This window comes from Amblyraja radiata, unplaced genomic scaffold (genome assembly GCF_010909765.2).
Source record: "Amblyraja radiata isolate CabotCenter1 unplaced genomic scaffold, sAmbRad1.1.pri scaffold_369_ctg1, whole genome shotgun sequence".
NCBI classification, from domain to species: Eukaryota; Metazoa; Chordata; class Chondrichthyes; order Rajiformes; family Rajidae; genus Amblyraja; species Amblyraja radiata.
The window spans coordinates 151,775-166,774 of NW_022630511.1; the positions used below are offsets into that span (position 1 = coordinate 151,775).

Sequence of the window (15,000 nt, forward strand, 5' to 3'; positions counted from 1 at the left end):
TATTTAGAGACCTACCTCGCCAGAGTCTTCAGCTCAATCTTAAAGTCAGCAATGAATCCCAAGTCTTGAGCCATACTGATGATGGCCTGAAATGATGAGGGAAGAGGTCTCGTTATTTAACTGATTGCGGGCGGAAGGGAACATAGGATCTTAGCGAAGAGGAACCAGGAGATGTTTGGGCTGCGGTAGAGTTGCTGCCTCACAGCGCCAGAGACCCGGGTTCGATTCTGACTACGGGTGCTGGCTGTACTGAGTTTGTACGTTCTCCCCGTGACCTGCGTGGGTTTTCTCCGGGTGCTAATTAAGCAGCAATCAAGAATCTATCCATCTCTGCTATAAAAATATCAATTGACTTGGTCTCCATAGCCTACTGCGGCAAATAATTCCACGGATAATACACCTCTATAAGATCACCCCTCATCCTCCTGCGCTCCATGGAATAGAGACCCAGCCTACTCAACCTCTCCCTGTAGCTCACACCCTCTAGTCCTGGCAACAGCCTCGTAAATCTTTTCTGAACCTTTTCCAGCTTGACAATATCTTTCCTGCAACATGGTGCCCAGAACTGAACACAATATTCTAAATGTGGTCTCACCAACATCTTATACAACTGCAACATGACCTCCCAACTTCTATACTCAATACTCTGACTGATGAAGGCCAAAGTACCAAAAGCCTTTTTGACCACCTTATCTACCTGCGACTCGACCTTCAAGGAACCATGCACCTGTACTCCTAGATCCCTCTGCTCTACAACACTACCCAGAGGCCTACCATTCACTGTGTAGGTCCTGCCCTTGTTCGACATCCCAAAATGTAACACCTCACACACATCTCTGCATTAAATTCCATCAACCATTCCTCCGCCCACCTGGCCAATCGATCCAGATCCTGCTGCAATCGTTCACAACCATCTTCACTATCTGCAAAACTACTCACTTTTGTATCATCAGCAAACTTGCTAATCTTGCCCTGTATGTTCTCATCCAAATCATTGATGTAGATGATAAACAGTAACGGGCCCAGCACTGAACCCTGAGGCCCACCACTAGTCACAGGCCTCCAGTCTGAGAAGCAACCTTCCACCATCACCCTCTGCTTCCTTCCATGGAGCCAATTTGCTATCCATTCAGCTATCTATCTCTCCTTGGATCCCATGTGATCTAACCTTCCAGAGCAGCCCACCATGCAGCACCTTGTCGAACACCTTACTGAAGTCCATGTATACAACATCTACAGCTCTGCCCTCATCGACCTTTTTGATCACGTCTTCAAAAAACTCACTCAGGTCGTGTCTCAAAAACCCATCTTCGGTTTAAACTAGCATCTGCAGTTCCTTCCTACACATGGTCACGGTGGCGCAGCGGTAGAGTTGCTGCCTTACAGTGAATGCAGCGCCGGAGACCCGGGATCGATCCCGACCACGGGCGCTGTCTGTACGGAGTTTGCACGTTCTCCCCGTGACCTGCGTGGGTTTTCTCCGAGAGCTCCGGTTTCCTCCCACACTCCAAAGACGTGCAGGTTTGTATGTTAATTGGCTTGGTGTAAATGTAAAAATTATCTCTAGTTGGTGCAGGATAGTGTCAGTGTGCGGGGATCGCTGGTCGGGCACGGACCCGGTGGGCCGAAGGGCCTGTTTCCGCTCTGTATCTCTAAACTAAATTTAAAAAGAAAATCCTTCCCGCATATTTAGTTCAGTTTAGAGAAACAGCGGGGAAACAGGCCCTTCGGCCCACCGAGTCCGTGCCGACCAGCGATCCCCGCACACTAACACTACCCTACACACACTAGGGACAACTTTTACATTTAGGCCAATTAACCTGCAGGTCTTTGGAGTGTGGGAGGAAACCAAAGATCTCGGAGAAAACCCACGCAGGTCACGGGGGGAAAGTACAAACTCCGTACAGACAGCGCCCGTTGCCGGGATCGAACGCGAGTCTCTGGCGCTGTGCGGCAACAACTCTACCGCTGTGCCACCGTGGCGCCCTGTATCACATGACCTGCGTGCAAAGCAAAGCTTTTCACTGTACCTCGAGTTCACATGACAATAAGGCAGAGACAGATAGGTTCTGTTTGGCGCTTAGAGGAATGAGGGGGGACCTTATTGAAACTTACCGAATAGTGAAAGGCCTGGACAGAGTGGATGTGGAGAGGATGTTTCCACTGGTGGGAGAGTCTAGGATCAGAGGGCACAGCCTCAGAATTAAAGGACATTTTTTTAGGAAGGAGATGAGGAGGAATTTATTGGATTTGATTTGATTTAATTTATTGTCATTGTTTTCAATGAAGAGGCAACAAAATTATTTTTCCCTTACAGTCATACAAAAATATTTCGTCAAAGGGTGGTGAATCTGTGGAGTTCTTTGCCACAGCCGGCTGTGGAGGCCAAGTCAGGTGAGGTTAGGAAGGAGATGAGGAGAAATGTCCCTAGTCAGAGGGTGGTGAATCTGTGGAATTCCATGGATATTTTTAAGGCAGAGATAGATAGATTGTCGATTGGTACGGGTGTCAGAGGTTATGGGGAGAAGGTAGGAGAATGGGGTTGGGAGGGAGAGATAGGTCAGCCATGATTGAACGGCGGAGTAGACTTGATGGGCCGAATGGCCTAATTCTGCTCCGATGTCATGAACTTATGAGGAAGGTGGGTGCCTGGAACGCGCTGCCAGGGGTGGTGGTGGAGGCAGATAATATAATGGTGTTTAAGAGGCGTTTGGATAGGCGCGTGGATATGCAGGGAATGGAGGGATACGGATCACGTGCAGGCAGAGGTGATTAGTCGGACATTGTGGGCCGAAGGGCCTGTTCCTGTGCTGTACCGTGCTACCCTTGATGCCGGGGGGTCACTCCCCTGGGTCAGGGGTCGCTGCCTGGAGTCAGGGGTCATGGCAGGAGAATGGGGTTGGGAGGGAGAGATAGGCCAGCCATGATTGAACGGCGGAGTAGACTTGATGGGCCGAATGGCCTAATACTACTACTATCCCTTAATAATAAGCGTAGATCGGAGAGAAAGGGGACTTACCATTGTGGTGTCCTCCAGCGGAACTGACCGTGGGGTGTAGCTGAAATCGGCAAAGTCAGAACTGATCTTGCTCAAGGGTTGAATGCCGTATTGCAGTAGTCGCATCACCTCCTCGTTGGTGACCTAGACCCAACACCAGGGAGAGAGAGAGGGAGAGAGAGAGAGGAATAGTCCAGTTAACACCGTCCAAAGAAGGGCCACAACCCAAAAGCCCTTCCCTGCCGCCCTTCTTGAACAGAGGCACGCCATTTGCCACCAGAAATTGCAAACTTATCTCGACCTGAAACGTCACCTATCCATGTTCTCCACAGATGCTGCCTGACCCGTTGAGTTATGGTGCAGCAGCATCTATGGAGCGAAGGAAATAGGCAACGTTTCGGGCCGAAACCCTTCTGGAAATAGGCAACGTTTCGGGCCGAAACCCGGAAGGGTTTCGATCCGAAACGTTGCCTATTTCCTTAGCTCCATAGATGCTGCCTGACCCGCTGAGTTACTCCAGCACTCCGTGAAACGTCACCTATCCATGTTCTCCACAGATGCTGCCTGACCCGCTGAGTTACTCCAGCACTCTGTGAAACGTCACCTATCCATGTTCTCCACAGATGCTGCCTGACCCGCTGAGTTACTCCAGCACTCTGTGAAACGTCACCTATCCATGTTCTCCACAGATGCTGCCTGACCCGCTGAGTTACTCCAGCACTCCGTGAAACGTCACCTATCCATGTTCTCCACAGATGCTGCCTGACCCGCTGAGTTACTCCAGCACTCTGTGAAACGTCACCTATCCATGTTCACCATAGATGCTGCCTGACCCGCTGAGTTACTCCAGCACTCTGTGAAACGTCACCTATCCATGTTCTCCACAGATGCTGCCTGACCCGCTGAGTTACTCCAGCACTCTGTGAAACGTCACCTATCCATGTTCTCCACAGATGCTGCCTGACCCGCTGAGTTACTCCAGCACTCTGTGAAACGCCTCCTATCCATGTTCTCCACAGATGCTGCCTGACCCGCTGAGTTACTCCAGCACTCTGTGAAACGTCACCTATCCATGTTCTATCGGATTCCTATTAAATCATTCCCTCCTCAACTTAACCCTATGTCCTCTGATCCTCGATTCCCCTACTCTGGGCAAGAGACTCTGTGCGTCTACCCGATCTATTCCTCTCATGATTTTATACACCTCTATAAGATCACCCCTCATCCTCCTGCGCTCCAAGGAATAGAGTCCTAGCCTACTCAACTTCTCATGATCATGTTCATAAATGATAGAAGCAGAATTAGGCCATTCGACCCATCAGGTCTACTCTGCCATTCAATCATGGCTGACCTATCCATCCCTCTCAAACCCGTTCTCCTGCATCGCCAATATGCTTCACCCACTTACGAATCAGTCTTTGTGTCTATCTTTGGACCAAATCAAATGCCCAACTAAACTCAACTAAACTCAACCAAACCAAAAACTAAACAAAACTAGACTTAACTCGACAGGAAGAACATTCTTGCTATTGAGGGAGTGCAGCGTAGGTTCACCAGGTTAATTCCCGGGATGGCGGGACTGTCATATGCTGAGAGAATGGAGCGGCTGGGCTTGTACACTCTGGAGTTTAGGATGAGAGGATATCTCATTGAAACATATAAGATTATTAAGTGTTTGGACACGCTAGAGGCAGGAAACCATGAGCGAATGGCGGTGCGGGCTCGACGGACCTGGTGGTCTACTCTCGCACCTACTTTCTATGTTTCTATGAAACATGTTCCCGATGTTCGGGGAGTCCAGAACCAGGGCCCACAGTTTAAGAATAAGGGGCAAGCCATTTAGAACGGAGACGAGGAAACACTTTTTCACACAGAAAGTTGTGAGTCTGTGGAATTCTCTGCCTCAGAGGGCGGTGGAGGCCGGATCTCTGGATGCTTTCAAGAGAGAGCTAGATAGGGCTCTTAAATATAGCGGAGTCAGGGGACATGGGGAGAAGGCAGGAACGGGGTACTGATTGGGGATGATCAGCCATGATCATACTGAATGGCGGTGCTGGCTTGAAGGGCCGAATGGCCTACTCCTGCACCTATTGTCTAACCCAACTAAACATCTAACTAAACGAAACTAATATAAACTAAAGCAAACTAAGGACTGGTTTACAACATATAATCCTCCGACATTTTCGCCACCTCCAATGGGATCCCACCACTGGCCGCATCTTCCCATCTCCACCCCTTTCTGCTTTCCACAGAGACCGTTCCCTCCGCAACTGACTGGTCAACTCGTCCCTTCCCACCCAAAACACCCCCTCCCTAGGTACTTTCCACTGCAATTGCAGGAGATGCAACACCTGTCCCTTTACCCCCCCCCCTGGACTCCATCCAAGGACCCAAGCAGTCTTTCCAGGTGAGGCAGAGGTTCACCTGCACCTCCTCCAACCTCATCTACTGTATCCTTGTTCCAGGTGTCAACTTCTCTACATCGGTGAGACCAAGCGCAGGCTCGGCGATCGTTTCGCTGAACACCTCCGCTCAGTCCGCCTAAACCTACCTGATCTCCCAGTGTCTCAGCACTTCAACTCCCCCTCCCATTCCCAATCTGACCTTCCTGTCCTGGGCCTCCTCCACTGTCAGAGTGAGGCCCAGCGCAAATTGGTGGAGCAGCACCTCATATTTCACTTGGGTAGTTTACACCCCAGCGGTATGAACATTGACTTATCCAACTTCAAGTAACCCTTGCTTTCCCTCACATTCCAGGAACTCTCCAAAAAAATCAAACTCGTGGTAGGCACGGCGAATGAACGTAGCGGGTACGTCGGAGCTCGGGGACGTCTCTTAGCGGCTCGTAACGCTAACGGCAGGCACTCGGGAAGACTCGCTAACGGCAGGTAAGCACGGGAAGACTCGTGAAGATTTTTCAACACGTTGAAAAATGTCCACGAGAGCCCCGAGTACCGACGAGCGGCCATTACCTTAAATCTCCGCGTTCGAATCAGGGCAAACTCGGGAGAGCTCTTGGAATGAACTCGTACAGTGGGACAGGGCTTTCACTGACTCCGACTACATTCTATCTCTGTCCCGCCCTCTCCCCTGACTCTGACTGAAAAAAAGGCCCGAGACGTCACCAGAGGTACTGCCTGACCCGCTGAGTTACTCCAGCATTTTGTGTCTACCCTTGATTTAAACCAGCACCTGCGGTTCTTTCCTAGACACTGGTTCATTCTCCGCAGTGGCTGCCTGTCCTGCGGGGTATTCACGCATTCTCTGATTATATCTTGGATTTTCGAGCTGCTTTATAACAAGAGTATAGGAGCAAAGAGGTCCTTCTGCAGTTGTACAGGGCCCGAGTGAGACCACACCTGGAGTATTGTGTACAGTTTTGGTCCCCTAATTTGAGGAAGGACATTCTTGCTAGTGAGGGAGTGCAGCGTAGGTTTACAAGGTTAATTCCCGGGATGGCGGGACTGTCATATGCTGAGAGAATGGAGCGGCTGGGCTTGTACACTATGGAGTTTAGAAGGATGAGAAGGAATCTCATTGAAACATATAAGATTGTTAAGAGTTTGGACACGCTAGAGGCAGGAAACATGTTCCCGATGTTGGGGGAGTCCAGAACCAGGGGCCACAGTTTATGAATAAGGAGTAAGCCATTTAGAACGGAGACGAGGAAACACTTTTTCTCACAGAGAGTGGTGAGTCTGTGGAATTCTCTGCCTCAGAGGGCGGTGGAGGCCGGTACTCTGGATACTTTCAAGAGAGAGCTAGAAACATAGAAACATAGAAAATAGGTGCAGGAGTAGGCCATTCGGCCCTTCGAGCCTGCACCGCCATTCAATATGATCATGGCTGATCATCCAACTCAGTATCCTGTACCTACCTTCTCTCCATACCCCCCTAGATAGGGGTCTTAAAGATAGTGGAGTCAGGGGATATGGGGAGAAGGCAGGAACGGGATACTAATTGAGGTTGATCAGCCATGATCACATTGAATGGTGGTGCTGGCTCGAAGGGCCAAATGGCCTCCTCCTGCACCTATTGTCTATTGTCTATTGCCAGATTTTGCACTGGCATCTGATGTTCTTACCTTCATATGGTACATCATCATCTCGTTGGCCAGGTGACTCCGGTACTGAGCTTCGTTGACCTTCTTGTACAGCAATGACTGAGAGGGAAAGAAAGATGTCATTAGTTCATAAGTGATAGGAGCAGAATCAGGCCATTCGGCCCATCAAGTCTACTCTGCCATTCAATCATGACTGATCAATCTCTCCCTCCAAACCAACAATTCTCCTCCCGTCACCCCTGATGTCAGGTATCATCGCCTTTGCCAACAAAATGTTTAGTTTGGAGATACAGCGTGGAAACAGGCCCTTCGGCCCACCGGGTCCACGCCCACCAGCGATCCCCCACATATTAACACTATCCTTCCCACACCAGGGACCGTTTTTTTACATTTACACCAGGCCAATTAACCTACAAACCTGCACGTCTTTGGAGTGGGGGAGGAAACCGAAGATCTCGGAGAAAACCCGCGCAGGTCACGGGGAGAACGTACAAACCCGGATCGAACCCGGGTCTCCGGCGCTGCAAACACTGTCCCCCCCCCACTCCCACCCACCTCACCCAACCCATAATCGGATTTAAATCCAAAGTTGTGTTTGCACCAGACTATCCTTGTAAAAATTCGGTGAAGGGTGTCCATGTCTTGAAAAATTGATCTGGTTTTTCTGCCAGGACAAGCCTAATATTTTCCAAATGCAGTGACTCGGGCATGTTTGTAATCCACATCTTCACTGGAGGAACTGACGTGTGTTTCCAAAATTTATGTATTCGTTTTTTTCGCCATTATCAGGCCATAGTCAAGGAAACGTCTTTGACATAATGTTAGCTCAGAACAGGCTCCTGACGTACCGAGAGTGATCAATTCTGTGTCTGGGGTCCAATTTTATTTTAAGTATTTTAGAAAAAAATTCAAAAATTCCCCTCCAGAAATGATGTAATTTATACAAGAGGCAAGGGAATGGGTTATAGTTGCTTCCTGAAGGAGGCATTTATCACAAATAGGAGATACATTTGGGAAGATCTTATTCAGTTTAGACTTTGAATAATAGAGTCTGTGCAGTATTATATATTGTATTAACGAATGCCTAACGTTAAGAGAACAGTTGTGTATATATAGAAGGCTTTCCTCCCATCTATCTTTTAAAATTGTTAGGCCCAATTCATCTTCCCAAGCTCGCCTAATTATTTCCGACAATGGGGTTTGTGTATTTAAAGTGGTGTTATAAAGGTACGATTTAACTTATTTGAATCCGAGTTTCTATTCATGCATTCGTCTAGTGTGTCTGGAACCGTATATTGACAGTCTTGAGTATGTGATTTCAGATGGTCTCGCATTTGAAGATATCTAAAGCATTGGCTACCTTTCAGATGATATTTCGACTGTAATTCTTGAAATGGGAGGAGAGTCCCCATCTCATAAAGATCTCCCAGTTTTTAATTCCTAATCTTTCCCAGTGTGTGAACACCTGGTCGAAAGTAGATGGCTTAAACGAGGGATTGTTGGCGATTGGTGAAAGAAGAGATACATTTCTCAGTTTAAGGGTTGACTCCACTTGTTTCCAGATTCGTAAGGTACTGTGGATAATCGGATTTTTCCTCATATACTGATTACTTCGGATTTATTGGGGAGAGAAGGATCGCGCCTATATTAAAAGGCGAACAATCTTCTCTCTCCATTATTAACCAGTTTACCCGTTGGCATGTGTTGTCCATCCAATAGATTGAATTTTTAATATTCGTTGCCCAGTAATAGTACAAAAAATTAGGGAGCGCCAATACGCCAATTTCTTTGGTTTACATAGATGTCGTTTATGAATTCTGTGAGTTTTGTAATCCCAAATAAAGTTTGTGATCACAGATCTAGAGGCTAACTTAACACATACTTTTGTAAATTGTATAAAAATGAAAATTTTCTGGATTGATATTTTTAGAATAATTTCTGAAGTTGTCGATACCAAATTGGATCCCGACTCAAAACTAATAATACTAGGAATATCAGGACAAAGTCTAACACTCACAACAAGCCAAAGAAACTTTCTCGACTATAGTATAATAACTGGGAACAAATTAATATTAAATATTAATATGTTAATATTAAAATAACCGCCATTCAATATGATCATGGCTGATCATCCAACTCAGTATCCCATCCCTGCCTTCTCTCCATACCCCCTGATCCCTTTAGCCACAAGGGCCACATCTAACTCCCTCTTAAATATAGCCAATGAACTGGCCTCAACTACCTTCTGTGGCAGAGAATTCCACAGATTCACCACTCTCTGTGTAAAAAATGATTTTCTCATCTCGGTCCTAAAATACTTCCCTCTTATCCTTAAACTGTGACCCCTAGTTTTGGACTTCCCCAAAATCGAGAATAATCTTCCTGCATCTAGCCTGTCCAACCCCTTAAGAATTTTGTAAGTTTCTATAAGATCCCCCCTCAATCTTCTAAATTCTAGCGAGTACAAGCCGAGTCTATCCCGTCCTTCTTCATATGAAAATCCTGACATCCCAGTAATCAGTCTGGTGAACCTTCTCTGTACTCCCTCTATGGCAAGAATGTCTTTCCTCAGATTAGGAGACCAAAACTGTATGCAATACTCCAGGTGTGGTCTCACCAAGACCCTGTACTCAGGATTAGATGAAAAGTTATACTTTATAATTTACGAACCTATCTCCAATGATGTATTATTAGTTAATCATCCCATTCTTTTTTTATCTTGAGATTTGTTTTTTTTTCTCTTTCTCTCTTACTCCCTATCTATATTAAAAAAAAACTAGAAGCAGAATCAATCCACAATTGATAATATAAATAATGTACGACTGATATCCATGAAATGTTTTTACCATAATATATGTTTGCTTCTAATAAAAATATTATTAAAAAAAAGTTTGTGATCACAGAATCGAGTTTTTTTTTTAATTTTAGGGAGAAAAATCGGTATTGATTGAAATAGGTACAGGATTTCTGGAAGGAAGATCATCTTTATGGCATTTATTCTACCTATGAGGGAAATCGGAAGCGTTTTCCAAAATTGAATAAGGGCATTCAGTTTGGTGATTAATGGTGGAAACTTTGCTTGAAATAACGAAGTGTATTTTCTAGTTACGTAAACTCCAAGATATTTACATTTTTCCGTAGCAATTCTAAAAGGACATTTTAAAAGGTGTGTCGGATCTTGAGGTTTTATTGACATAATTTCACTTTTGTTCCAGTTTATTCTATATCCTGAGAAGGAACCGAATTCCTCTATAGGATTTAGTATGTTTGGAATACTAACTTGGGAATTGGTGATATATAATAGTATGTCATCTGCATATAATGATATTTTATTCATAGAATATTTAGTATTATAGCCATGAATATTCGGATATACTCTAATGCTTTCAGCTAAAGGTTCAATCGCAAGGGCAAATAACAGAGGTGATAATGCACACCCTTGTCTATTGCCCCTGGATAACTGAAATTTAGGTGTGAGTATTTGATTAGTCAGTATTCTGGCAGTCGGCTTGTCATATAACAACTTTATCCATGAAATAAAGTTTTCTCCTAATTGAAATTTTTGAAATACTGTAAAAAGATATTTCCATTCTACTTGGTCAAATGCTTTTTCTGCATCTAACAAAATAATTGATAAGTCTTCTTTTGTCGTTCTATGTCAGTGCATTATATTAAACAGACGGGTCAAGTTGTTGAACGAGTGTCTCTTGGGTATAAACCCACTTTGATCAGAATGTATCAATTTACTAACGTATTTGCTTAGTCTTCTTGCCAGGGTTTTAGCTAATATTTTCTGATCTGTATTTAACCATATAAATATAACCATATAACAATTGCAGCACGGAAAACAGGCCATCTCTGCCCTTCAAGTCCATGCCGAACACTTACTATCACCTAGTCCCATCTACCTGCACTCAGACCATAACCCTCCATTCCGTTCCCGTCCATATACCTATCCAATTTATTTTTAAATGATAAAATCGAACCTGCCTCCACCACCTTCACTGGAAGCTCATTCCACACAGCTACCACTCTCTGAGTAAAGAAGTTCCCCCTCATGTTACCCCTAAACTTCTGTCCCTTAATTCTCAAGTCATGTCCTCTTGTTTGATTCTTCCCTACTCTCAATGGGAAAAGCTTATCCACGTCAACTCTGTCTATCCCTCTCATCATTTTAAAGACCTCTATCAAGTCCCCCCTTAACCTTCTGCGCTCCAAAGAATAAAGACCTATCTTGTTCAACGTTTCTCTGTAACTTAGTTGCTGAAACCCAGGCAACATTCTAGTAAATCTCCTCTGTACTCTCTCTATTTTGTTGACATCCTTCCTATAATTAGGCGACCAAAATTGTACACCATACTCCAGAATTGGCCTCACCAATGCCTTGTACAATTTTAATATTACATCCCAACTTCTATACTCAATGCTCTGATTTATAAATGCCAGCACACCAAAAGCTTTCTTTACCACCCTATCTACACGAGATTCCACCTCCAGGGAACTATGCACAGTTATTCCTAGATCCCTCTGTTCAACTGCATTCCTCAATTCGCTACCATTTACCATGTACGTCCTATTTTGATTTGTCCTACCAAGATGTAGCACCTCACACTTATCAGCATTAAACTCCATCTGCCATCTTTCAGCCCACTCTTCCTAATGGGAGAGCTATCTTTCAGCCCACTCTTCCAATTTAGCAGAGCTCTTGCTCTATATGATATCGGCTCTTCGGGGTGTTGTCTGTACGGAGTTTATATGTTCTCCCCGAGACCTGCGTGGGTTTTCTCCGGGTGCTCCGGTTTCCTCCCAAACTCCAAAGACGTGCTGGTCCCAGAGACCCTATTCACTCCCTCTCCTCTTGCTGTCCACCATTCTCCCCACCCTCAACCCCAACCTCAACCCCACCCTCTCCCCCCACCCTCTCCCCCACTGTCTCCCTCCCCCACCCTCTGCACCCCCTCAACCTCTCCCCTTCATCTTCCTCCCCCACCTTCCTCAACCTCTCCCTCACCCTCCCCCACCCTCCCCCACCATCCCTGCCCAATGCCCCTCCACCTCCACATCCACCCTCTCCCTCCCCTCCCCCCCTGCCCAATGTCCATCTCCCCCATGCCCACCATCCCCCCTCTAACATCACCCCCTCCCGTCTTCTCCCCCTCCCACACCGCCTCTCCCCTGCCCGTGTTCCCCACTCCAAGTGACTTGCCCCCTTGCCCCCCCCCCCTCCCCACCCCACCTTTCCCCAACAACCAAGCCCGCAGAGATAGACACAGAGTGCTGGAGTAACTCAGCGGGTCAGGCAGCATCTGTGGAGAACATGGATAGGTGACGTTTCACAGAGTGCTGGAGTAACTCAGCGGGTCAGGCAGCATCTGTGGAGAACATGGATAGGTGACGCTTCAGGCCGAGACCCTTCTTATTAGTTTATAAATTCCAGGAGCAGAATTAGGCCATTCGGCCCATCGAGTCTACGCCATTCAATCATGGCTGATCTATCTCTCCCTCCTAACCCCATTCTCCTGCCTTCCCCACATAACCCCTGACACCTGTAATAATCAAGAATCTTTCTATCTCCATCTTAAAAATATCCACTGACTTGGCCTCCACAGTCGCCTGTGGCAAAGAATTCCACAGATTCACCACCCTCTGACTAAAGAAATTCCTCCTCATCTCCTTCATAAAGGAACATCCTTTAATTCTGAGGCTGTGCCCTCTGGTCCGAGACTCTCCCACTAGTGGAAACATCGTCTCCACATCCACTCTATCCAGGCCTTTCACTATTCTTCAGACTGATTATAGTGGGATTGGGGGGGGTTGCAGGAGAGATGGGGCAGGAGAAAACCTGGTGAGTGATAGGTGGATATAAGTGTGGGGAGGTAGAATGTTGATTGGACAAAGACCAGATATGAAAAGACAAGAGGTAGTGAGATGAGGAGGGAAGAGATGTAAAATGTGAAGCCAGAGCGAGGAAACTAGTTGGAAGAGGGGGGTGGGGTTGGGGGAAAGGAACCCTTCTTTTCAGACCCTAAACGTCACCTATTCCTTTTTCTCCAGAGATGCTGCCCGTCCCGCTGAGTTACTCCAGCGCTTTGTGTCTATCTTCGGTGTAAACCAGCATCTGCAGCTCCCTTCCTAGGCACTCACGTGGACGATACTGATGCCGCAGTAGATGGAGAAAGCCAGGGCAAGGTCCTCGTCGAATTTGGTGAACCAGGGACCGTTGATCTTGTTACACAATTCGGCCACACCAACGATCTCTGCACAAGAGGAAGGGGAGAGCGGTCAATGGGTCAATGGTTGAGTGGTCAATAGCTCGATGGTCAATGGGTCAATGAGGCAATGGTTCAATAGGTCAATGGGTCAATGGCTCGATGCTCAATGGTCAAATGGTTAATGGTTCAATGGTCAATGGGTCAATGGTCTTTGGGTCAATGGTCAATGGGTCAAATGGTCAATGGTCAAATGGTTCAATGGGTCAATGGTCAATATTCAATGGGTCAATAGTCAATGGGTCAATGGTCAATGAGTCAGTGGTCAATGGCTCAGTGGTCAATGGGTCAATGGTCAATGGATCAATGGGTCAATAGTCAATGGGTCAATGGGTCAAATGGTCAATAGGTCAATGGTCTTTGGGTCAATGGTCAATGGTCAAATGGTTCAATGGTCAATGGTCAGTGGGTCAATGGCCAATGGCCAATGGTCAATGGCCAATGGTCCAATGGGTCAATGGATCAATGGTCAATGGATCAATGGTCAATGGTCAATAGGACAATGGGTCAATGGTCAATGGTCAGTGGGTCAATGGGTCAATGGTCCAATGGTCAGTGGGTCAATGGGTCAATGGTCAATGGTCAATAGTTCAATGGCCAATGGATCAATGGACAATGGATCAATGGTCAATGGTCCAATGGACAATGGATCAATGGGTCAATGGTCAATGGTCTTTGGGTCAATGGTCAATGGGTCAAATGGTCAATGGATCAATGGTCAATGGGCCAATGGGCCAATGGTCAGTGGGTCAATGGTTAATGGTCAATAGTTCAATGGTCAATGGATCAATGGACAATGGTCAATGGTCAATGGTTCAATGGGCCAATGGTCAAAGGTCACTAGTTCAATGGTTCAATGGTCAATGGGTCAATGGTCAATGGGTCAATGGTTCAATGGTCAATGGTCAATGGGTCAATGGGTCAATGGTTCAATGGTTCAATAGTGTCAATGGTCTTTGGGTCAATGGTCAATGGTTAATATTCAATGGGTCAATGGTCAATGGATCAATGGTCAATGGGTCAATGGTCAATGGTTCAATGGGTCAATGGCTCAATGGTTCAGCAGGTCAATAGGTCAATGGTTCAACAGTTCAGCAGGTCAATGGTGCTTTATTTTTGTCCCACATGCAACTACACAGTGAAGTTATTTTTGCATATACTGTAAATTCTAGGAGCAGAAATAGGCCAATCAGCCCATCAAGTCTACTCCGCAATTCCATCACGGCTGATCTATCGCTCCCTCTCAACCCCATTCTCCTGCCTTCTCCCCATAACCCATGACACTCATACTAATCAGAATCTGTCAATCTCCACCTTAAAAAATATCCATTCAATTGGCCTCCACAGCATTCTGTGGCAATGAATTCTATAGATTCACCGCCTTCTGGAAAAAGAAATTCCTCCTCATCTCCATTCTAAAGGAACGTCTTCTTATTCTGAGGCTGTGACCTCTGGTCCTAGACTCTCCCACTAGTGGAAACATTCTCTCCACATCCACTGTCCAAGCCTTTCACTATTGCACCTCTTTTCTATGTTTCTATGTGTCTATTTTCTGTTTCTATTTCCTATGTTTCTTTGTTTCCATGTCTCTCTCTGGCTCTGTCTCTCTGTCTCTGTCTCTCTGACTTTGTGTCTCTGTGTCCCGGTCTCTGTTTTCGTGTTGCTGTGTC

The 15,000-nt window shown here is 46.3% G+C and overlaps 1 protein-coding gene across 1 annotated transcript in view; it reads right to left on the reverse strand.

Moving 5' to 3' along the window:
* Positions 1-4: 4 nt before the first annotated feature.
* Positions 5-15,000, reverse strand: part of pde2a (phosphodiesterase 2A) — a 39,728-nt gene continuing 24,732 nt past the window's right edge. The window contains exons 9-12 of the mRNA XM_033016643.1: positions 13,206-13,318; positions 7,083-7,160; positions 3,020-3,142; positions 5-86 (exon numbers count right to left, since the gene is read on the reverse strand). Coding sequence (XP_032872534.1) covers positions 12-86; positions 3,020-3,142; positions 7,083-7,160; positions 13,206-13,318 — 389 coding nt within the window. The 3' untranslated portion in view covers positions 5-11. The remainder of the gene's footprint in view (positions 87-3,019; positions 3,143-7,082; positions 7,161-13,205; positions 13,319-15,000) is intronic.